The sequence below is a fragment of the Solanum dulcamara genome, chromosome 6 (assembly GCF_947179165.1).
Source record: "Solanum dulcamara chromosome 6, daSolDulc1.2, whole genome shotgun sequence".
Lineage (NCBI taxonomy): Eukaryota > Viridiplantae > Streptophyta > Magnoliopsida > Solanales > Solanaceae > Solanum > Solanum dulcamara.
In genome coordinates, this window is record NC_077242.1 from 53139836 (window position 1) to 53164916 (window position 25081).

The 25081-nt window shown below is 35.3% G+C and overlaps 1 protein-coding gene across 1 annotated transcript; it reads left to right on the top strand.

The window, feature by feature from the left end:
- The first annotated feature begins 838 nt into the window (after positions 1–838).
- LOC129891158 (uncharacterized) lies at positions 839–20409 on the top strand. The gene is made up of 16 exons (XM_055966428.1): positions 839–1126; positions 1222–1256; positions 1351–1462; positions 2358–2455; positions 3825–3921; positions 4000–4089; positions 4175–4237; positions 4345–4419; positions 4500–4565; positions 4638–4715; positions 6633–6743; positions 6845–6922; positions 7048–7167; positions 9267–9310; positions 9460–9517; positions 20111–20409. Exons 1-16 carry the CDS (start codon positions 1094–1096, stop codon positions 20117–20119), a joined length of 1167 nt encoding a protein of 388 aa, XP_055822403.1. The 5' UTR covers positions 839–1093; the 3' UTR covers positions 20120–20409.
- Positions 20410–25081: the final 4672 nt, after the last annotated feature.

The following is a 25081-nucleotide window of genomic DNA, read 5'->3' on the forward strand; positions in this document are numbered from 1 at the left end:
ACCTCCGGGTGTCTCATTCGTCGTGTTACGTGTAGGCCCTAGGCTCGACTCGTGACATGGAGAGAGGGATTAACATAGCAATATTTATAAAGTAGGAGTTGCGAATGATAATTATTCAAACTATAGTGGTGTATAGTAAATACATACCATATGATTTCCTTACTGTGTGATTTTTTCATAATTTTATAGAAGAAAATCTTCTTAAAATATTGATCGACTTAGGTGCAAATACCATTAGATATATTTTTGCAATATTCTAAAATAAATATTAACATTGTGATACTAATTTAATAATAAAATTATCATGTTGTTAGCCTCTTGGTAGATGACTTTCGATTTCCTGGCATCATAACTTTTAGGTTATCATCTTCTGCTTTATCATAATATTTTGTATTATTGTTAATTTGTTACAAGTAGTTATGTTATATTATTAAGCTTATATATAATGTAGTTTGTTTTTTCTTTACGTTATTGTTTAGATTGTGTTTTCGTATGTCAGTAACAATATAATTTTGACTATTGATGTGAATGACAGAATTTTACTCCTTAATTGTTAATATGATGGTGGGCTATCATGTTGTTTGAATTTACTTTTTATCTTGACAATTTTACTTTATTTTTTAAAAGCTTTTTACTTAATAATATAGCATACACACAATAATTTATATACATTTATTATTAATTAACGTGATATACACGTTCAAAACACACACTTAACTAATAATACAAATAGCAAAATAAAATAATTTTGAAACTAATAAATACCCATGACTAATCATAAAATAAAATAATCCAATATTTTATCTACAAATTATTTTCCCTTTTATCTATTGTACCAAATGAATCTGCTGGTCAAAACAAAGTTCACCTCAGAGACCCGTCATACCCGCCGGTCGTGTCAACCGTACTTTGCCCAATTTCGACTTTCGAGAGTGTGGTGTGGCACTACTGCGACGGGGGACTGGCAGAAAAAGTGAAATCGAATGGAATAAACTACTCCTCCCTCCCTCTTAGTACTAAACACACTATATTCAATTTCAAATTTGGCCAACATTCAGATCTATCTCATTTGGATTTTTCTCAAGCATAGAACATGCCTCTTACAGACACTGATTTCGACCTCAGAGTATTTTAACCCCTTCGTCTTCTCTCATTCTATTTTGTGTTGGTATATCTTAAACAGGCACTCACTATATTTCTTACATTATAATTCTTCTGCAGCGTGCATCTACTCCACCTAGCGGCATGGGAATCAGGTAATTCAGAAGAACAATGTCTTTAGGGTTTTAATTTCTACTGATCTGATTCAATGTACTGATTTCTGTTGTTTTTGCGTTTTGTATTTTCCAGTGAATATAACTTTGCAGATATCAACAATTTGGAGCACTGTGCTAAGTATCTCAACCAAACACTGGTCACCTTTGGATTTCCTGCTTCCCTCGATCTCTTTGCACATGACCCAGTACGCCATTTCTTATTTTACTTTATTTTCTTCTTCTCATTGTATTTCACACAAAATTTGCAGTATACTTGTGGGGAGCCTGGGGGAGGGGTGGCTAAGCTAGCCATTACTAACCATGCGTTAGGGTTTGGACGTGTTGGATGGGGAATTTGAGTGAGCGAGGTGAAGTAACTGATCAAACTACCATAGTGAAAGCTGACTGATAAAAGTAAAACATTTTCTGCTTCAAAATATTCCTTTTCTAGGGATATTGTGTTTTAAGCAAAGGTTGTGAGACCAACATGAGTTGTGGTGCACAGTGCTTCGCCCTTAACCAGAGGTGTCGGGTTCGAGGTATGGAAATGGAAAAAATCCTGTTGAGAGTGGCACCTCCGAATGAGCCCTGCAGTGTGCGATCCGGATTTAGTCGGTGTTTCATGGCCCCGGACACTGGGTGAGAAACCAAAAAAAAGCAAAGGTTGTGAGTGGGTGCAGGTGCAAATAACTCGATCTTAAATTATTCAAATGATTTCAATTTCTAACATAAGTTTGTACTCTGTTTAGCCCATTTGATGTTATACCAATTGATATCATCCTAATATTAATTTGTGTATTATAATTGTTCAGGTGGAAAAAATACTTATTATTATAGAAGTTGAATGGTTAATTTGATTGGAAAAAGTATCACATTTGAATTGTTTCCCCTTCATAATATTGACCAATGAAAGTTCGGATGAAACTTTTTTAATTCAAAACCAACTTACTCTAAGGAAACAAGTGCTTTGCAAGAAACTCTTCAAAGTTGTGTTAATGATATTATTAGTGGAATGATGCTGATCATTGCTAGATGTATAGAAAATGTCATATATATTAAGCTGAACTGTGTGTAGTATCTGACTGATTGCTCATTTGGTAGGTTTCCATTGCAAGGACTTGCAATTGTGTATATGCACTATTACAGCAGAGGCAGAGGGATATTGAATTCAGGGAGTCTGCAAATGAGCAGAGACAGCGGTAAGTAGACTTCTGAAGTAGTTCTGTTGGGCTTCATGAAGATGATCTTGTAGTGACAAACTTTGTTGTATTTTCTTAGGCTTTCTTTTGATTGATGGATATTACATGTCTAAACTTTGATCTGTTTAGTGTAACAATAAGAGAAGTTGTCTCTCTGAAATGATTGTTTAAATGAAAGAATGAAAGCCCTTTAAGAAATTGATATTAGTTATAAAGTAGTTTACAAGTATTGATGGAAAGGGTCGTTCAGTAGGATGTATAAGAATAGTGCTGAATAGGATGTATTTTAGTGATGTTGGCATTAGTAATATTGGTATTAGTTATGCATGCATTAATTATGTTGAGATTATTTCTTATGAAGTGTTTGGTTTGATGTATTAAAAATAACATGTGTTGCATAATTTCGAAAGAATGATTATTTGCTTACAAATAGATCTTCTACAAATACAGTGGAAAATGTTTTGAAGGGAAATTGTGTGTTTTTCTATGCTAATGCATGCATTAAAACCCCTTGCATTGCTAATACCATGGTTTTTCATGTATTAGTTATACATAACATAATATCTAGTAGAGTGCTCACATTAGTTATATATAAGTTGAGAAAGTGTACCAAACAAGGTATTAGTAATACACAAAGCTAATTCATGCATTATTTTTTCTAATGCATCCTACCAAACGACCCCTAAGTGTTTTTAGAAGTTCTTTGCAATATTGAACTGGAAAATATTAAGTTATAGATTACTTCAATATCTATTTGGTTTTTCTTGTGTCATCTTAGTGACTTTGAGTTTTAGGTTTCTCAACCTCTATTGTTTTCGACCTTTTGTGTGTTACCTCAGTAAAAAGGCTTTGGTACCTTCGCAAAGTTTGTTTCTTCAAATTGAAATTTATGTTGTTTGAATGCAACCCTTGATTTAGGGAGCTGTATTGCTTTTCTTCTTTGAGTATTGCTTTTCTTCTTTGATTAAGATAAAAGTTATTTCTTTCCTTTTCCAGCCTCGGAAACTGTGTGTTTGTGCCAAGTAGAATATTTTGAGCGTTGCATGGACTTCTCATAATGAACTAGGGGAGTATGAAAAGATCAATTCAATTGGTAGACATATAAGCAAATTTGACCAGGACCCAGATACTTCCTATTATTAGGAAGATTTCTGACCTTAAAGTACAAAAATAGGCACAAACATTTTCCTGTTGTTTATCTTATGGACCATTTCATTTGGATTATCTTGAATACAAAAAAACAAGGTTCCAAACCCTGGGCCTTAATTATTATACTGGTAATTGGTCTGCTTGTGGTTTTCTGTCTATCTTGATGTCCTCTTAACTGAACAAGATGTCCAATAATTGTTACATTTTCTTCTTCTGAAAGGCTATTATCAGACATATCAAGATTAGAAGCCAAAGTGGAGAGGATGGAATCTCAATTACTAGCCAAAGATAGAGAGATAGCTACAATTACTAGAGAGGTCTGGAAGCCTACTTTTTCGTAAATCCAAGGAGTCTAGATGTATGCTTTGCTGACCTTATAGAAAATTTATGTGTAGGAAGCTAAAGCTACTGCAGCATTGAAGGCACAAATTGACAAGTTGCAGAAGGAAAGAGATGAGTTTCAGAGGATGGTTCTTGGCAATCAGGTTGACTACTATTTATTTATCCTGCTTGTATGAAGTAATGTTTCATAACTGGTCTCACCTATGCTGAATTATGTTGTTGAAATAGCAAGTCAGAACTCAACAGATATATGAAATGAAGAAAAAGGAAAAGGAGTATATAAAGTTGCAGGTAAGATCTCCCTCATCTTTGTTTACTATCATTATATATGCAGAACTATGTTTTTTCCATCTCCAACCTATTAAATATTAAAATTTATGGATGGTTGCCACTTCCAGGAGAGGCTAAATCAAGTGATGATGGAGAAAAAGAAGGAATCCAGATCAGGCATGGAAATAATGAATTTACTCCAGGTAGCATCAACTTTCCTGTGGTGTGACATATGTACCCATTAGTATTCCAAAGTATAACAGTTCCATTAATATGTTTATAGAAAGAAGGGCGTCAACGTGGGACATGGAATGGGAAGAAGGCTGACAACGACTTCTACAAGAAGATTGTAAGTGCTCGATGGACCTGGTTAAACTCTTTGAGTCTCCTAGCTAAGCTTATCATTTTGTCTATTCGTTAGGTGGATGCCTATGAAGCTAAAAATCAAGAACTAGCTGCAGAAAATGCTGATTTGAGGGCATTATTGCGATCAATGCAGGTACATTCAATAGTCATAGCAATGATTCAGTGTTTAGATTTAGCATCTTGTTTTCAGTAATTAACGCCGTTTGGACAATCTTTGGAGAGAAGTTTTGGGAAAACATTTTGAGAGTGAAGTTTGTCTAAAAGAAAAACATGTTTGGATAATTGTAGTTCTTTATTTTTTCCTCCTAATTTTGAGTGTTTAGTGAACAGAAGAAGATTTTTCAGTTCAACAAGTGCCTCCAGGCACTTTCCACCCTAAAAAAATTTGAAAATTTTCTTGAAAAATCTTTGATCGAAACATTGTTTTTTCAAAATTCTTTGCGACTTCTATGAAAAGATAGCTTCCCAATACATCCTTTAGTTCGGGGTTTGGTCATATGTCATACTCAAACTAGTATTAATTTTGTAAGCATCTTGCAGTTGCCGCATGTTGGGCTCAAAATTTTGATAAAACAAAATACAGGTGCTCTTCGCAGTCGGTTACGGAGTTGTCCGTACGTGGAATATAATTATTAGTCAGATGACTACATGAGTATCGAGGGAATAAAGGTGCATGTCCATAGCTATCTGGGATCAGATGTGAGGGAGGGAGGGCTTGTTTGCATGACAACTCCCAAATTTCTTAGATAGCTGCAATTGGTGTTGTGAGCTTTATGATTATTATTGTGTTAAAATGTTCAAAATTTGATGAACTATGGAACTTTAGAGTTGTGGAAGATAGATAAATCATGCTCTTATCACAAAAAATGTGCAGTGAAATATGTTTTAGGAGCTGTTTGGATAACTTCGGGATTTTTTTTTCCTGAGGAAGGGTTTTCTGCAAAAATAAAACGTGTTTGGATAATTATAGTTGTTTTGAAGATTTGCTTGTGTTTTGTGAGTGGAAGTACATTGATTGAAACACTGTAAAACCACTTTTTTAAGTGACTGTTTCCCCAAAAGACTTTTTGCAATAACTTCTTGAGCAAACTTGAACAAACACATTTCTTTGCATGATCCTATGAAACCATTCACAAACATACGCTTCTTAAGGAAGATGAATAAGTATTTTCAACATTGGACCTAATGACATCAGGAGCTGGTGAATTGATCATAAAATCTGCTAGTGGTTTTTCTTAAAACCTCACACTATTTATCGTGAAACCAACTATTTAGATCAATCCACTCTTCATTGAGCTTCTACTAGAGTAAGTATTATGGTTGACTTATGTGACTTTTTTGCAAGCAATGATTTTAAGAGTTCAATGCCATAGTTAAATTTACACCTGTCTTTAACTAAGAGTTTATCTCACGTCAATGAATTCTAGTACTTCTTTCTTTTCTTAATTATTTTTGGATATATTTACTGTAGCTTATCCCAAAGAATAGAAAAATAATTAGATTAATAAATAATGAAAAAAAGGGAGTATTGAACTCCTCCTGTTTTTATTTGAGTGCCTGTGCCATTTATAGTGTCTGTTTGAAGTTGTTTTCAGTCTATATACTGCATACTTCGTACTTACTATTTGTTCACTTAAAATGTGGATTCATTTTCCTTCTAATACTTCTTGTCTTACTCCTAGTAGATTCATTCTGTCAATTTTCGGGGGTAAAAAAGAACAGAAAAGGGAAACTGTACGAGCATGGCAAGCACAGAAGAAATATGCTTGTCACATGACATGTGTATTGACTATGGAACTTTTCTTTATGTGGTGCATACTTTTGAAAAAAATAATTCTATTTAGAATGTGACTGACCTTCCTATTAGCTATATGCTGACATGAGTGAGTTCTAAAATGCCCCAAATGGGGTCTTCCAGGACAGTCAGCTGCAATCAAGGCACAACCTTGTGTATATTGTTCAGTGGATGAGTATACAAATTTTCGTCATGTGTAATACAAACTTTTGAAGCAATCTTTTGTTGAGAATGTGACTGACCTTCCTATTGTAGGCTGACATGCGTGAGTTCTTAAATGCCCCAAATGGGTCTTCGAGGCAATCAGCTTCAATCAATGAGAGGCTAGACACAGATCACTTGCAGTCCCCGTTGGGTGGTAGAACGGTATAGCTTAATTTCTAAAGAGATAAATAGGTTTGGTTATTCTTATAGAATGCCGTACCTTTTAATGAAATGAAGAGACTCAAGTGTTTGTAATCCTTCAGGATGTTTTTGATCTGCCTCTCCACATGGCTAGGGATCAAATTGAAGAGAGTCTTCGTAACAAGGTGGCTTCTATCAAGGTAATAAAGTAGGTGATTATGCATTGAGATATTTTTCTTTGTATTCCTATCTATGTTTAGATGACGAAGATCATGTGTTGTATGTACACACAATAATTTCTGTATATCTTTGTTGAAATTTGAAGGAGCGAATGGGTCAACTGCAAGATGCACAAAAGGGTGCAGAAGTTACCTCAGAAGCAACAGAGAGAGAGCTTGAGCTAGAAGCTCAGCTTGTTGAAGCCAGGAGCATAATCCAAGAGCAGGTACTCTTTTTATACCATTATGGGTAGGAGTTCCATTTGAATTTGAAAGTTCTTCTTACTTCTGGTTGAACGAACATCACGGCTAGCACTTGTGAACTTTTTGTTTTGCCACCATACTGTTGAATCGTATGTTGTCTATAAAGGCAAGTAGTGTGCTATGCTTTGATTTGAGTGCTTTTTAGTTTGTAGTGGAGTCAGATTGATGTCTATGCTCTTATTACAAACCTAACAATCTTAAAATACTTAAGGGTGCTGAAATTCATCTTTAAATATTACGATGGAGGTGGCATGGATTACCAGTGCTCTAGCTATCTAAAATGGTGCTGCGAGGAGGCAATTTGTGTGCTATGTTGTGATTTGAGTGCTTTTTAGGTGTCATTTGGACATGGGATTTCAAATCATGCTTTTAAATTTTGACTTCAAATCTGTGTTTGCTTATCAGATTTTGAATACAACTTCAACTTGAAATTTTGATTTCAAATACCAATTTCACCTCAAAGGTATAATTTTAACTTCAACTTTGTGATTTCAAACTTTCTAAAATTAACAAACTTGGCCTTAATTTTACATTTTGCAACAAACAAACAAACCCAGCTTTATTCCAAAAGTAATTATCCAACTCTTACTTTGTCAACCCACTTTCCCCAATCCATAAAACACACCCAAAAATCAGTTTGTGCTACTGTGAGGAATCCTTTGTTAATTGTTAACTTAGATATGTTTGCTCGTTCTGTAAAATTTTATAAGAGTTGGAGGTAGTTTTCTTAGTTTTTACATATTGTGCATTTTTCATGGTTATGAGGAAAAGTACAATTTGACTTCAAATCTTTGCTCGCAAAAATTATGACCAAACACAATTTCAACTTCAAATCAACCTTCACTGAAATTAATCATTTCAAATCATGATCTCAAGTTCATGTCCAAACGCCTACTTAGTTTGTAATGGAGTCAGATTGATGGCTATGCTCTTATTGCTAACCTAACAATTTTAAAATTCTTGACAAAATTTCGTCTTTAAATGTACGATGGAGATGACACTGGATTATCGGTGCTCTTGCTATCTGAAATGGTGTTATTATATGCTAATCTAGCCATAAAAAATGAGATGGAAATGTGTTTTTTAGTATTACTTTTTGGATGAAAATTTAACTGCAAACCCAATTGAGTTCAAGAAATGGTGGATTTAGCTCCCAGTTGACTTTATTTATTTACTTTTTTTGAAGCCCTTTACCTTTTCTTGTATTTTCACCAAGCAACATAATTTTCTATCTTCACGGCTCTGTTGACTCTGTTCAACACTGTTTTTTAGTATTGTTCAACTTCGGTTCTGAATTCTTCAAATTTAGTTATTCTTTAGCCTCAGTGGTTGACCGAGGGGACAATAAAGAGAAATAATAGGAAGTAAATTGGACGAAAGAGGATTCATCTGTGGCCTAACCTATAATTGTTAGGTCATTTAAATTTAGCATGCAACAATCACTTGATATACCAGATGGTTAAACCAAAAAAAATAGTTCCTTTGAAGCTTCCGTTTCCATATCTTATTTGTATCGATGTAAAAAGGGAAAAAGGAGAATTTATCTGTGGCATAGCCTATAATTGATAGGTCATTTAAATTTAGCATGCAACATTCAGTTGGTATACTTTTAGTGGCACAATTCGTTAAGTTGTTGTCTGGGGTGGAATTCGGAACAATTAACTTTGAAAGCCTGAGATGCTGGATTAAGTTGTAAAAAAACAGATGCAAAATATAATTCATTTTCATGCGGAGTAAGGCTGGGAAGCTTTCCCTACTAGGATTTCTTCGTTCCAATGGCTCGAATCCTAGACCTTTGGTTAAAAGTGGAGGGATCCCATCCATCCCAATCACATTCCTTGGGTGGTTTAAAGGAAATTGTAAAATTCCTGAAAATTAACAGGCTATTGCTATGACAAGAAGGTTTATTTCATTAAATTGAGACTCTTTGCAATTAAAGGAAGTTCACTTCGTAGTGACCAGAAATTGACTAGTTTATTTAAATGACAAGCTTTAATATGCTCCTCTGTTTTATTTGAAAAATCTCACTAATCTTTGGAAGAATTTGACACTTAATTTGCAGGCATCGGTTATGTCCAAACATCTTGCGAAGTCTGAGAAGCCAAGGTACTTCCATATTGTCGCAAATCTCCCTGCAGTCAAAAAATAGGAAAGAGAGAAACAAGAGGAAACAACTATATTTTTCTGCATAATGCCAAGAGCCCTTGAACAGCTAACTTTTGAATCTTTTATCCTATGTTCATCTATGAATGCAGGCGATTGAGTGGCCATATGAATTCCGAGAGGGACCTGCTTATTTCATCCTCTGCAGAGGTATCATCAATGAAATTTAGTTCTTGCTTATCATGTCGAGATTATGGCTAAACTATTGCAATTGTTTCTAATCTTGTTTTTATGCGTGGATTTAAATCAAACAAGACCATTGCTCAGAATTCAAAATAAAACAGGAAAGAAAGGCCAATAATTCGGTCTGTAGTTGCTTGAAGTTAGTTTTCTTCTCTCTGAAATTGTTTTGGAAGAAACTTATGGTGCAGCCATGGAGGAAGACTGATAAGGTTTCAATTAGGGATAAAGCCAATTGAAATCAAATGCGGAATTAAACAACACAAATTAAGATATATGAGAAATAAAGGATGAGAAGAGAAGAAAGAAAGGCAAATTGAATATACAATTAACCAAGGAGGAAGAGAAACTTGATTCAATAGAAAAGAGAAACTTACTTGAAATCCACAAATAAGTGACTCAATATGAAATCAAGGGCAAGAAGTCTTTAATCAACAATGGAAATTCACCCATCACTAATTTAGATTTAGCTACACCAAAACTAGACTAACCTAAAGGGAATTCACCCTTAAACTACACTCTTTAAGAGTTTCTTCATTTAACATCCAAAATCTATCTTCCAAATGAAAAATACTATATATACTAAGAAATAAAGAAGACACTTTCTTTTACAAATTACCCTTTATGAGATAAGGGCCTTGTTTGGTTGCTTTTTTGTGAATTCTTGAAATTAAGAGATGACCACTTGCACATAGTCTTTTTCCTCCATCCTCTTTCTTTCATTGGCCTTCCACACATTGTATGTCTTCCTTTTGGCATCGTTCAAGCTCCTTCATAACTTGCTTTCTCATGAATATCACTTGTATGTCTTAGAGCTCTTTTGCTTGACTATCCATGCCGTTATCATCCTCCCCTTCTTGAAAAGGATTCGTCCTCGAATCCAAACCTTGCAAAAGCATAAGAAGGACAAACAACCAAGCATTCCTCATAGTATGAGGATTAGTACAATGGTTAGCACAAAAAGCATTACACCAAAGAGACTCAATCCCAAGGAGCAACCAAGTATCCTCTATTATCATGACTATTAAGTCTATAGATGGAGCACAAGGAAATTGGCTATTCCTCACATAAAAAAGATAATACCACCCAAAAGATGGCACTACTACAAGCTCACATAATCCCAAACGTTCATCGGGGTCAAAATGATAGAAGGTCCACATAATCGTATCATACAAACAAGTATAGACCTCAATGAAACCCCGACCCATATGCAATGCACATCTAAGACAAGTATGAGACTCATAAAATGCAAAGAGATAGTAGAGAAAGGTGTCATGCACATTGGGGTCATCTAAGTTGTTCCTATACTATGTTGCGCGGACTCTTCACTTTGGATGCCTCACCTGTGTCGGATTCTCCAAAAAATACACTACTTTTGGAGAATCCGACACGCACCCATTGATATTTTTGAAGAGTCCTAGCAACATAGTTCCTATATGCAAGAGCACAACTAGGTTCAAGGATCCTAGCACTCATTACATCACAAAATGGAACACACAAAAATAACATGATGAATTTTGGATAAGCTTCACCTTCTCTTGACAAATAACTCCTACTCCCATAAGATGCACAATCAACAAGATCATACGCAAAGAGGTAGTACAGAAAAGGGGTTAGAAAATTGCCCTCCCCCATACACAACGTAGGCCCCTCAAGTGGGTTGTAAACCCTCAATCAATACTTTCCATCATAGGGAAAGTTGCCAACAAATTCATCCAAATTGTGCTTGTCATCTTGATCAAGCATCACTACACGAGTGCCATAATTCAACTCATTACCGGGGTCAAATGGAAAGGAAATCCATGAACATAGATCAAGTACACACTTCTTTTCCTGGTTGGCACTCTTATCTTCCAACAACATACTCCACTCAAAAGCGTGAGCATCATCATATGCAAACAAGTAGTAGAGAAAGGTGTCACATAAATGAACTTCAATCAAGGTGTTCCCAAGTTTAACCTCCACTTTATATACAAAAGCATCATAACTCATATGAAGAATTGGAACACACAAGGAAGAAGTAGCAATTAACAAATAAACGTCACCTTTCTTCTTAACACTACTCTCTCCAATAAATGTACTATCGTCTTCAAAAAAGAGATTTCCATCTTCGGAAAGTGTGTCATCACAGCATACTGGATTTTCAAATAATTGGTAGCCTTCAAGTGTGGCTACACTTCCAACATTATAAGGTATTCTACTATGCACACTCCCAAGAGTCAAGTCATCTTCAAACAAGACATTATCCTTAAGCACACATTCTACCTTAAGATTCTCATGAGAAAAACAAGAAATGGTATCAAGGTCTAAGGATTCATTAAAAGCATAAGTGCCAACACTAGGTGGACACAAATTGATCTTACTAGAAGAATCAACTTGGTCATCAAAAGGATCAACTAGTGTAGGATCACTTTTATCACATGGCAATGTATCCCCATTCAAGCTACAAGTGTCAACACTAGGTGGACACAAATCGACCTTACTAGAAGAGTTAATCCGGTCATCTATAGGATCAACTAGTGTTTGCTCACTCACAAGAAGGATATTATCATCCCATAACAAGGTGCTATCAAGAACATCACAAGGTAAAGACTCACTATGCTCACATATAGACAAGCTATCAATTACACTCAATTGGCTAATAGCCACACATTGATGTACCAAGTTCAAGGAAGTGTAAGAGTTAGCATTGCTACCTTTTATCACATAGGAAGAAGTGTCTTCACCTTGGTTATCAACATTGGAGCACATTTGCTCCTTTTGGAAGCTTTCAAGGACTTCATGATTCCTCACATCTTGAGGTTCTTCACTAGGCTTGCATCCAAGGACACTTACAAAATCGTTAAAGCAACTAGAGAAAGAAAAGTTACATGAGTTAGGATAAGGTTGTGACAACCTTCTCACATCACTCCACACAACCTCTCCTTTTTCCACTCTAGAGTTGTCACTTTTCACACCCTTACTCCTCTCAATCTTTTGTCTCTGAGTTAGGACAAGTGCCAAGGATTCCTTGTGAAGGCTTAAAAAATCCCTTCAAGTCTAGCTTCCACTTTGATTCAAAAGGAGTGGATGTTTTGACTTCCATGCACAACTCCTTCGGTTCATCTTCATAAGGATTGGCTTGCTTTGTTTCCAAAAGCAACTCCTTAGGCTCAACTTCATGATGAGTAGCTTGTCTCTTTTGTACAATGGACTCGACCCTTTCAAACATCCGCAAGCAATCATCAAAATCTTCCCTTAATGTGGTAAAGGATTCTCTTAACTCTATTACTTCATGGCTTAGTGTTCCTCCCACTCTACCTCTAACCTCATCACCATACGAAGAACAAGAAACATTGGAACTAGGATGAGAAGAATAAGTTATCATATTCCGAGAAGTAGGGAATGTACCTCTTCTGTGGTCCACATGACGATTTTGAAATGGTCCTGCCCATACATCTATGCCTTCTTTCTTAGGAAAGGGAGTAGCACAAGACGAGGAAGGGAATTCAACCTCACAACTTCCATTTCCATTTAGATTCCGCTCAAAGGATTCATAAGATCTATGGGAGAAAGTATTGTACCTCACATAGCCATCATAACCATGGTGTGAAGTTTGAGAACCTTCAACTTCACAATGATATACACAATAAGGTCCTTCTACCCCTTCAACATCATCACAAGAGTCATACGCTCCATTCATCTCATAATCGTCTGCGAAGTAGTAGTTCTCCCCACCATGTTGTTCATTATCCCATGGACCATTACTATGCTCATAAGGACCATCATAGCCCTGAAAATACTCATTTTCACCATGCTCGTAGCTCACATTGCTACAAGCGTATTCACTAATGTCATCTCCACAATATTCGGAAGTTACGGATGACATTCTTCCTTGTTATCAACTTGTACCAACCTACAAAACTTAGCAAACCAGGTTAGTGGTAAAAGTCCTCACACCTCTTGTATTTGAACTCACAACTCACCTTCCTAGAGTGTCTTCCCAAAGTTGATAGGGAACTACCTTTGCCCAATCAATTCACCAGATTACTAATTCTTTGTGGTGGAGTGGATTTTTGTGACTCTTGAAAGAAATATGACTCAAAGGAAGCTTAAGAACATGAATTAAGAGAAGAAAAGTAGAAGAAAAGAGGCACACAAAAATCAGACTCAAAAAAACAAACAAACAAAGTAACAAAAGTAGAAGAAATTGCTTCTTGTTACTTAATTTGAAAAATCAAAGAGATGATTTGTTATTTAGAAACTAGTTAACAAGTAATTAAAGATGTTAATTAGTTGTTAAATAGTTGAGAAATGGAAGAAAAATGAGTGTAGAAGAAGAATTAAGTGAATTCGGACACTTAATTTTTTTTTTTTAGGTTCATCACTTGAAAGAGTTTGATTTGATGATTAAAACTAGTTAACAAGTAATTAAAGATGTTAATTAATTGTTAAATAGTTGAGAAATCGAATGAAAAAAAGTGTAGAAAAAATATCACGAAGTTTGGACACTTGGAAATTTTTTTATGTTCAAAAAACTTCCCATACTTAGAATATTTTTGGGGTTCTAAGGCCAAAACCTGCACACTTGGTCTCTGAAGTTGACCACCATGCGCCATGTGTTGCGTCAGGAAGGGCTGGGGCGCTGACTGGGTGTCTTATGCTAATGTGGCACTGATGTGGCCTGCTGTGTTGGCAGTGGACTGCTGACGTGGCAGTCCACATGGAAATTATTTGTTTAATTTTTTTTTGAAATTCATTTTTTTTTGAATTTCGATTTTCCCCCCCAAATTTCCACTAGTGGGCCCCAAACAACTTGACCAACTTTGACTTGGAAAAATTAGATCAAATGTATCCTTCTTCTTCAAGAACAACTTGAAGATCACCAAGAATACCTAGAACACCAAGAACACACACTAAATGCCAACACCCTCAAACCAACTCGGAATTGACTCAAAATTTAGGATTAGCTTCCTCTTGACGTAGGGAACAACCCCAATAATTATTAACCTTCAATTCCTCCTCAATCAAAAGACCACTTTCAAAGTTTGAAAAGTTTCAAAAGCTCAAAACCCTTCAATGGCAACTCAATATCTACAACTCCAAATTGAATGAAATTCGAAACCTAGACTCAAAAAACACCAGGGAACAAGAATCTAGTGTCAAAAACAAAAAATCAAAACAAATAATTTTTGGATTTTTTTTTGGGGAATTTTGAAAAGATAAAGATTCCAAGACTTAGATTTGTGAAAACAAACCTAAACCTAGGTTTTGATCATTGTTGTCAAAGGCGAGCGCCATTCGCCAAAGGCGAGGCGAGGCGACGCAGTGTCGCCTATTACAGCCATGGCGAGGTGCAATTCAAAAGGACGAGATGAGGTGCAGAAATGGCGACATGCGAGTGGCGAGGCGAGGCGCTATAGGCGTCGCCTTTTTGATTTTTTTGTTAAAAAAAGCCCTGATTTAATAATTAAAAAGAAATATTAGGGTTTATTTGTATTTTTGGGTTTTCCCCGACCTACGCTGCCTTTTTTCCTCTCTAGTTGCTCGTGACCTTCTTCTCCAAATCGCGAACCCTTCTCCAGTTCGCAGAACTTCGAACTTCGCATGTAAGCTTCTTCTTTCTTCTTTCTTCTTCAGTTATTTTTTCTTCTTCTTCAGTTCTTCTTTGCTTCAAGGAGTTAGTTTCTTTTTTTTTCTTCTTCTTCTGCAGTTTTACTCTTCTTCTTCAGTTCTTCTCTTCTTCTTTTCTTCTTCTTCTTTCAGACGCAGTGAGTAGAGGCAGAGCACAAGAGTGTTTTTTATTATGCTTTGTTTCTTTTATAATCTTTATTATGCTCTGTTTTTTTTATTCCTTGGAGACTGGTCACTGGATAGCTACTGATCTGCCAATATTTTTTTTTTAAAAAATTCTAATACTTCAATATTTATTTCTCTCATAATCAATTTAGTTTTATACTAATTAACATAATGTTTATTTGTCCATAAATAGTTATTTCAATAGCGTTCAATGCTAACAAAAAGGACATGGGATGGAATTATGGTATGCAAGGACCAACAAAAGATTCAGTAATATGTATGTTTTGCAAAGTTATTTATAATGGTGGTATTACTCGACACAAGCAACATTTGATGGGTGGAAATAGAAATGTTAAACAATGTCCAAAATGTCTGCCGGAAGTTAGAGAAGAAATAAGAGCTTATGTAGAAAATAAAATCGCTAGTAATCTAAGATTTTAGGTGAGGCAGCAAGAACAACTTATGGTTAATATTGATGATGATGATGATATGGATGAATATGGTGAAATGATGCCTCCCTCAAAAACTCAAAAGATGTCTTCTTGTGGAAGTGCATCATCCACGGGGCGGAATGTGGTGAAAGGTCCTCTCAATCTCTATTTTTCACAAAAATCACAACAAAAGGGAGGCTTTGAAAAGGGAGAAGGATTTGATGAAACCAAGAAAGTTCTAGGGGAGAGTGTGGTAAGTGCTTTTGCATTATGGATGTATGATGCGGGGCTCCCTTTTAGTTGTGTTAATTACAAATCATTTAATAAATTCGTTGAGGCAGTAGGACAACATGACCTCGGAATGAAGCCTCCTACCTTCCATGAAGAGTTACTCACCTAAAAAACGAGGTAAAAAAGTTGACAAAATTGTTGATGAGCATAGAGTCCAATGGAGTAAGTTTGGATGTTCCATTATGATGGACAAATGGACGGCACGAAATGGTAAAATGATCATCAATATTTTAGTGAATTCTCCAATCGGTAGTGTATTTCTTGGTTCTGTCGATGCTAGCAATGAATCTACCGATTCTACCAAAATGTACGACTTGTTCGAGAACACTATTAAAAGAATCGGACCAGAAAATGTTGTACAAGTTGCGACCGATAATGCTAGTGAGAATGTTTAAGCAGGAAGCATGATGATGGGTGTGTACCCACAGATTTATTGGACTCCATGTGCTGCTTATTGCATCAATTTTATGTTTGGTGACATATTTAAGATTAACCCATATGCTTTAGGTAATGTCAATCTTCTATCCTCTAACTTTCTTTAAAGTTAATATTTAATATTTATTAGCTACTAATTACCATAATTATATTACTTAAACAGTTTTTAAGAAGGCCATCAAGATCCATTCTTACATTAGTCAAAGGCCGTTGTTGTTGAACTTGATGAAAAAATTCACCAACAAAAGGAATTTGGTGAAATTGGCCAAGACAAGATTTGCAACGGCTTACTTGACTTTGAAAGCTATGTACGGTCAAAAGAAAAATTTGAGAATGCTAATCCTCTCGAAAGAATGGACTTCAAGTAGATTTGCAAAGGAAACTTTGGGAAAATATGTTGCCAACCTTCTTATTTCTGCCCAAAAGCCACTTTTGGAATGATGTTGTTCAGGCACTTAAAGTTTGTGGTCCTTTGGCAACAGTGCTTCGTTTGGTGGATAGTGAGAAAAAACCACCAATGGGCTATACTTATGAAGCAATGGATAGAGCGAAGGAAACTATTGAGCGGGCCTTTGGTGGAGTTAAGAAGCAATATGAGAAAGTGTTTGAAACCATTGATGCAAGGTGGATTGATCAACTCCATTGGCCTTTGCATGCTGCAGGGCATATTTTGAATCGAGGATTGTTTTATAAAGCTCATGAAGATGGCACTATACATCAAGATGTGTGGACGAGTTATCATGCATGTGTTGAGAAGATGAACCCTGATATAGCAACACAAGATTTACTAGTAGCTGAGCTTCCTAGGTACAAAAATGGTGATGGATTGTTTCGTTGTGGTCAGGCTCAAAGAGCCAAAGACACAAGGTCACCGGGTAAGTGAGTTGACTTAGTTCTTTATACTATAGCCTCAAGTTATTTGACTTATTTATTACTTATTATTAACCTTTAAATTTATTTTTTTATCGTTGAATGGTGGTCACTATTTGGTAGTCAAACTCCAAACTTGCAAAAGTTTGCCATGAAAGTGTTAAGTCTAACTTGTAGCTCATCCGGATGTGAGTGAAATTGGAGTGTGTTTGAACACGTAAGAAGAATATTTTATATCCTAATATCCATATTATATTATTATTAGTATTTATTAGTTAATATCTACCACTTATGCGCAGATTCATTCTAAAAAGAGAAATGGGCTTGCACTATCGTGTCTCAATGATCTAGTGTACATTAAGTACAATAGAACATTGAATCGTCGTTAGGATGCTCGTGATACCATTGATGCAATTGCCTTGGATTATATTGATGAGTCAAATGAATGGTTGGTTGGATGCCCCGAAGATCAGGAAGATGAACTAGTCTATGAGGAAGGTGATCTTACTTGGGGTACTGTTGCTACAACAATTGGAGCTGATGAGAGTATCTATGGTCTTAGGGGAATTCCTCCAAGATCAAGGGCACTTGATTAGGGCAAAGGAATATAAACTGCGTCTATAAGTTCAAGTAGGACGTCTCGGAGACTAATTGATGAAGAATCTGAGGAGGAGGAAGATGAGGAGCAATATAATCATAATGAAATGGATGTTGATCTTCAAGATTTTGATAATCTTGAAGAAGAATAGACTTTTAGAGTTCTAGTATTGTTTGTCAATTGTCTTAATGAATTATTGAATCATTCAAGTTCTAGACTTTTAGCATCTACTAGTAGTTTTTGAATTGAAATATTTGCTAATATATGGTATTGCTATTGAGATTTTGGATATTTATATATGCAATTAAATATTTTAAGAATTTGGTATTAATTAGCGCTTTAATTCAAAAAGCTTGGCAAGGCAGGGCCTTGTCGCCTTTCGCCGTCCAAAACACTGGCTCTGATACCAAATGATAAGATTTCAATTAGGGATAAAGCCAATTGAAATCAAAGGCGGAATTAAACAACACAAATTAAGATAAATGAGAAATAAAGGATGAGAAGAGAAGAAAGAAACACTAATTGAATCTACAATTAACCATGGAGAAAGAGAAACTTGATTCAATAGAAAAGAGAACTTACTTGAAATCTACAAATAAGTGACTCAATATGAAATCAAGGGTAAGAAGTCTTTAATGAACAATGGAAATTCACCCATCACTAATTTAGATTTAGCTACACTAAACTAGACTAATCTAAAGAGAATTCATCCTTAAATTAAACTCTTTAAGAGTTTCTTCATTCAACATCCAAAATCTATCTTCCAAATGAAAAATACTACTATATATACTAAGAAATAAAGAACACACTTTTTTTTTTACAATTTTACCCTTAATGAGATAAGGGCCTTATTTTTTTTTTTTTGTGAATTCTTGAAATTAAGAGATGGCCACTTGCACATAGTCTCTTTCCTCCATCCTCTTTCTTTCATTGGCCTTCCACATATTGTATGTCTTTCTTTTGGCATCGTTCAAGCTCCTTCATAACTTCCTTTCTCATGAATATCACTTGTATGTCTTGGAGCTCTTTTGCTTGACTATCCATGCCGTTATCAAAGACTAATTTGGGGGAGAAGACTGATATATTAATTAGAAAAGAGATACATGTCCAAATAAGTAGCCATGCCAGCAAAAAGATAAAACTTTGAAGTTGTTTTTTTTTTCCGTTTCAGCTGGAGTTCCATTAGAAGTAGGGGCATTTAACTACTTTGCTAATGGCAGAATGTTTTTGTTTCCAAAGTATGACGGAGGTTAAGTATAAACCATTTTGGAAAGTAGAGGGAAAATTTGGTCCTTTTCCCAATAATATAAATCTCACAGGAGTGAGGTCTTTGAAGAATAAAGTAAATACCATTTTTTACCGTGCCTTTTAGGAGCCTCACCTAGAAGAGTTGTACAGTATTTTCCCAAGGAAAATCAGCAAGAGATCTCATTAAATAATACTTTAAAGTCGGGATTTAATTGAGGATAACTAGTAAAAACGAGGAAAATCAGAATCGCATTTTGTCAGAGAAATTCCTTCGTTAAGATCATATTTGCTATATTAGTGAAAGGATTAGGAGAGGAAGGAAAATGCTGGAAGCATTGTATAATTGGTCAAAAAAGTCCGTGATCAACTGTGATCACCAGAATAACCTAAGCTGCAATTGTCAGAGAGTGTGGGGAAATGAACTCTCTGAGTATCTATCTGATGCAACATGTTTTATTGCTACTTCTGGAAATTTAGAGCAACGGGAGTCAAATCTCGATACACTTGCAGTTTCGCCGTGGATTTAGATTATCCTAAATGAAATCTCTTCCATTCATTACCTCTAGAAATAAGTGAAATGTCTTTGATAAAACTAATGGTTTAATGTTTTCACCTCTACCTTTTATTAATTAACATGGAACTGCATAGTTTGCATTAGTGATATTTTAGAAAGCTTGTTTACCATAGTTCAATAATAACTGAATCATGAAGCTGCTAATTGATAGTATGTTATATCCTTGCCTGCCATTTTCAATGTAAGCTCATGTTTTGAACCTTTGTCTATTCTTATCATTTGGTTTTCCTCTGTGATTTATGTTGAAAATGATGTGATGATGAGTGATAATGCTGAAGGACTGCCTACTTTTGCTGTTTAGTTAGTATCAACTGGCTGTTTATTCTCTTTGCTCACAGGGGTTGTGAAGTTTCCAACTTTGGACAAGCTTAAGTTTGGATGTGATCTTAATTCTTCTTAATGTTGATATAGAGGCAATATTTGCTGATGTTAATGAACTGCTAACACCAAGGCAAGTAAACGTACGTCTACTTCATGGTCGCTGTGTTGGGTACTCCGATGGAGCAGTAGGATGATGTCATTTGTAGTTGGCAATTCGTCCTTGTAATATTGTACGTCGTATAGATGACAGATATACTTTTTGTTTCCCGGATACTAATTCAACCTACCTTATTTATATATCTTAATTTCTCCGTAACCGTCTTCGTAATTTGTTTCTTGACTGCAGTTTATTCACCTAATTTTCAGCTCATCAATTCTCGCATTTTACTCTTTCTTTATCTTCTTGAAACTAATAATATTTCACTTTGACATTTTAACATTTTATGTTTAAATTGATTAATTTTTTTTGAAATGTTTATGCTCACTGGGTATGCCATTTTCTCTTGTTATAAGAATTTTATTTCTCGAATAGAAATGACTGTTGGTAGCTTCCTCTTAAGACATCATGAATGTGTTCATATATTATTAAGAGCAAAGAGATCACCGAACTTTAAACTGTGGGCAAACTGTTGATTTTAGGAGTAGCATATTTGCTCTAGTGTGGAAAGCTAGCCACGATTAGGAATGGCAAATGGTACGTTGCATGGACCAAACCCGCGAAGCCTTCAACCCTTCCCCCTCTTGATTGTGTTCAATTTACACAAGCGAAGAGTTTGTGGTAACGTATTTCCTGCCGCAGATGATCAAATAATCACTTGATTGTGTTCAATTTATAATTCATGTGCAAGTATCTGTTTCAAACACTTCACAGTTTATATTTGGGAAAATTATATAAAATGTCTATTGATTCAATTTTTTTAATTTAAAATAATTCAATTATCATTTATATCCTAAAATGACCATTTTCCATACAAGCGAAGTGCATTTTGGCCCACTGCTTTACTTGTTGTCAGTCCTTTAATGATTGTTTCCTTGTCCCTTTCTGACATATATACAAAACATCCGTCTACTATGAGTCACCAAAGGTGTTTCGTAAATATAGTGGTCTTTATTGTTTTCCTCCATAAGAAAAATTTCTAAGGATTTTTTTTTCCCACTTAAAGTAGAATAAAAGTATATTTTTATGCTACATCTTAAATATTTTTAAACAACTCTTTATACTCAATTCTTCTCCATTTTATATTTTATTTTCATTTTGCTCTTTCTTTATTTTTTTAAAATTTATTGTCCCTTTTAGTTTTATGTTATTTTATTTTATTACATTTTTGTCCCTCTACACCTCAAGAGGCTTGTTTAGGGTCTATCGGGATTCTAGGTGCCATGCCACATCTAGGATCTATCTTGGGTCGTGACAACACCATGTCACATCTAGGGGGTAGTCTTGGATCGTGACAAACTTAATATTAGAGCCAGGTTCAAGTTTATTAGGGTGTCTGAAAGACGCATTAAGTAGAATCTTGTTCATGAATGTGAAGCGCGACACATGTATTGTAACGCCCCTAATTATTTAAGCTAATTTTCGCATTAAAGTAGTTATTTCTTGATGATATGATCAACTGCTACTGACTCGAATTTTGTTACGGGAAAAAAAATGCTTTTGTTTAGCTACATTTTCGGGTGATCAGACTTAGGGAGGCCATAAACCCTTTATAATTTGGAAATTTGGGAAAGCTTATAAAATGAAAGTTGTATATAATTGAAATACCTTTCCAACCATAGGTCGTGGGCTTATAGGCGACATCGGAATAAAAAGTTATGGATGTTTTAACGCAGAAGGGTCAAGCAGGGTGATAATTTTGGGCCCAACCCGAATCCAAGTCAGGTCAGGCCCATTTTCTTTGACTTTTAAAGGATAAGTTCAGCTTATCTCTTCCATTTTTAGACCATAAGTTTCTAGAACATCATAGAGAAAGAGAGATCTTCTAGGCTAAGAAGCCATTTTTGACCCAAATCCGAGTCCCGAATTCCGAAACTCGTGAAGAAAAAGGCATTGCACGTTACGTTGTCTTCACTTTGAGCTAAAAATCAGCTAGTAAGGAGTGTGTTGTCGTATTTGCTGCACACCTAAGGTAAGATTGAGGTTCTTTTTCTTGTTAACAAGCTTGTTTAGAGATTTAATGGTTTAAAACGGAGGAAGTAAGCGTTGTAAACTTGTTTGTTTGCTTTGTTGCGACTTATGGATTTGGGGCTATTTTGGTTGGATTAAATGGGTGGAATTAGTTAAGTTATGATGTAGAATAATTGTTGATAATGTTGTTGATAAGTTGTTGTTGTCGAAATTGGGGGAATAAACTTTGGTTGCAAACCCGTTTTTTGAGATGGTACTGTTGTTAGTGCGTTGATGATATCTTCTTGTACAAAATGATTTTTGTGTTGATTTCTTTTGGATTAGAAACTTAAGACATATATCTAAATGTTCCGTGAAGGTACTAAAGTCTAGTTTTGCCGTTTTCAGTTTGCAAACTTAGATACAACCGGATAAGTATATCTGTCCAGATTCTTGATTTTCAAAATTCGTCATGTGTACCTGTTAGAGTTTTGATGATATCTTTTTGTAAAAAATGAGTTTTGTGTTGATTCCTTTTGGGTTGCAAACTTAAGACATAGATCTAAAAGTTTCATGAAGGGAATAAAGTCCAGTTTTGCTGTTTTGAGTTTCGAAATTTGGATTCAACCTGTGGTACTTGATTTTCTGAATTTACTGTTTTAGTAACATAATTTGGGTCGAAACATTCTAGGCTTATTTGCAATAATAAATCTTGTTTTATGTCAATATTATGGATATTCTAGAATTTTAAATAAGCTATTTAATGGTATTTTCAAGGTTGTTTATATCGTGTGCAAGTTGAGGAACTTGAGACATTTGATGGCCTACGGTTTGAACTTTTGAAGTAGTGTTGGATTGTTGTATGCTAAAAGGCTGAGGTTTGTGTATAAACTCTTGTTACCTACTAATATATTGAAAGCCTATCTTGGTATGGTTGCTATTGTCTTGAAATATGTCTTGTCATGTTGGTATCTTGGGAAATTTGCAAGGCACTTGCTTAACTCGCCCACTTGTATGAATTGCTCGATCACTTGACATTCTTGTGGACCTTGTCCTTCTTGTGGCTGTGACTTTGTCACTATTGGCATGCCTCTTGTTTCGGACCCTTTGCCATCTTGATTATGGATTTTTAGTTCATCTTAAGTATGGAAGTTGTCCATTTTAAGTACGAATTAGGAAGCCATTTTTAATATGGTTCTTGGTTCTCTTGATTATTAGGTCTTTACCCTTCTTGATACAGGGCTCCAGTCCTTCTTGATACTTGATCATGTTGGTGTGATGGCATGACGTACATATTGGGCAAAACTTGATGCTAAATCTTGTAAATGTACTTCTATGAATTATTTACACTTAAGCTTTTACATTTAGAACTTGATACTCGTGATATAGTTGTTGCCTTGTTTTAATTATTATTGTACATTGGTGCGGCTCATGACTTGAAAAGATTATGGTGGAAACCCAAAGGCTTCAAACTTGTAGTTTTGCACCACTAAGCTTTGTGCTTAGCGATAGTTGTTTCTATCGTAGGAAATGTCCGAGAAGAGGCTCGAGGTTGGCCATTGTTGATGAAGTTTTGGGAGCTTAAATGAAGATCACATTTGCATATAGGCATCTATATTTTGAAGTATTTTGGGATGTGTATATGATTTATGGGTTGCTTGTATATTTGTATTTATGTACGTATTTCTGAGGGTTGTAACTTAAGGATGGTTGCTTGTTTTGTAAATTTTGGGGTATGTACATTTCTAAGTTTTATAAAGCACTAAATTTTCCCTTTGGAGTTGGAATATTTGAATGAAGCATAAATTATCGTAATACATGAATGTCTCGGAAGTTTTTTTTTTTAAAACTATTTTTAGAAGTCGCCTGTCCTAAATTGGAATTTTTATTTGATTTAATTGAGATGAATTTTTTTTTAGTTGGCGAACAACTTACACCTTCCACTATTTTTTTAGATTATATAAATGGGACTTACGGAAAGTTATTTGTTTTTGTGTCATGAATTTAATATACATTATTTTGTAGTAGCATCCTCCCTGGAGGGTCGCTACATGTATGAATGAGAGACTACGAGATATTTAAGAAATACTTCACTTCTTTCATACTCTTAATCGTGCAATAGAGTTGAACTCTATAAGGTTTCCTTCTAAATTATGTTCTATGCATTTTCAAAATTATGCCTCCAAGAAGAGCTCTGCTATAAGGAATGCGAATGTGAATGAGGAGAAACAAGATCCGCAAGCTCCAGCTAATTTTTTGGTAGAGCAAGTCTCACATGCCAAATTGTGAGCCGCTTTCCAAGTGTTGGCCCAAGCTATGATGGTACAAGCTAATATATAGGTATTTTCCATGAAACCAAATGTAGGTACGATGGAGACAAGGGTTCAAGACTTCAGAGGGATGAATCCATCATAATTTCATGGTTAGAAAGTGGATGAAGATCCACAGGAGTTTATTGAAGGCATTTAAAAGATTGTGGACATCATGGGTGTGACTCTGGTGGAAAAGGCGGACTTGACCGCTAACTAATTGAAAGGGGTTTTTCAAGTGTGATTTACACAATGGAAGAAAGAAAGGGCTATTGATATGGGTCCCTTGCATTGGAACAAGTTCAAATGAGCGTTTATCAATCGCTTCTTTTCCGTTGAGATGAGAGAGTCTAAGGTACAAGAGTTCATTAACTTGAAGCAAGATAATATGAGTGTGAAAGAATACTCTTTGAAGTTCACTCAATTGTCAAAGTTGCTTCGATGATGATAGGCAATTCTAGAGCTTGGATGAGCAAGTTTGTTTCCTGTGTCTCAAAAATGGTGGTCCAAGAATGGAGAACCACTATGTTGATCAAAGAGATGGATATCTCAATGTTAATGACTCATACTCA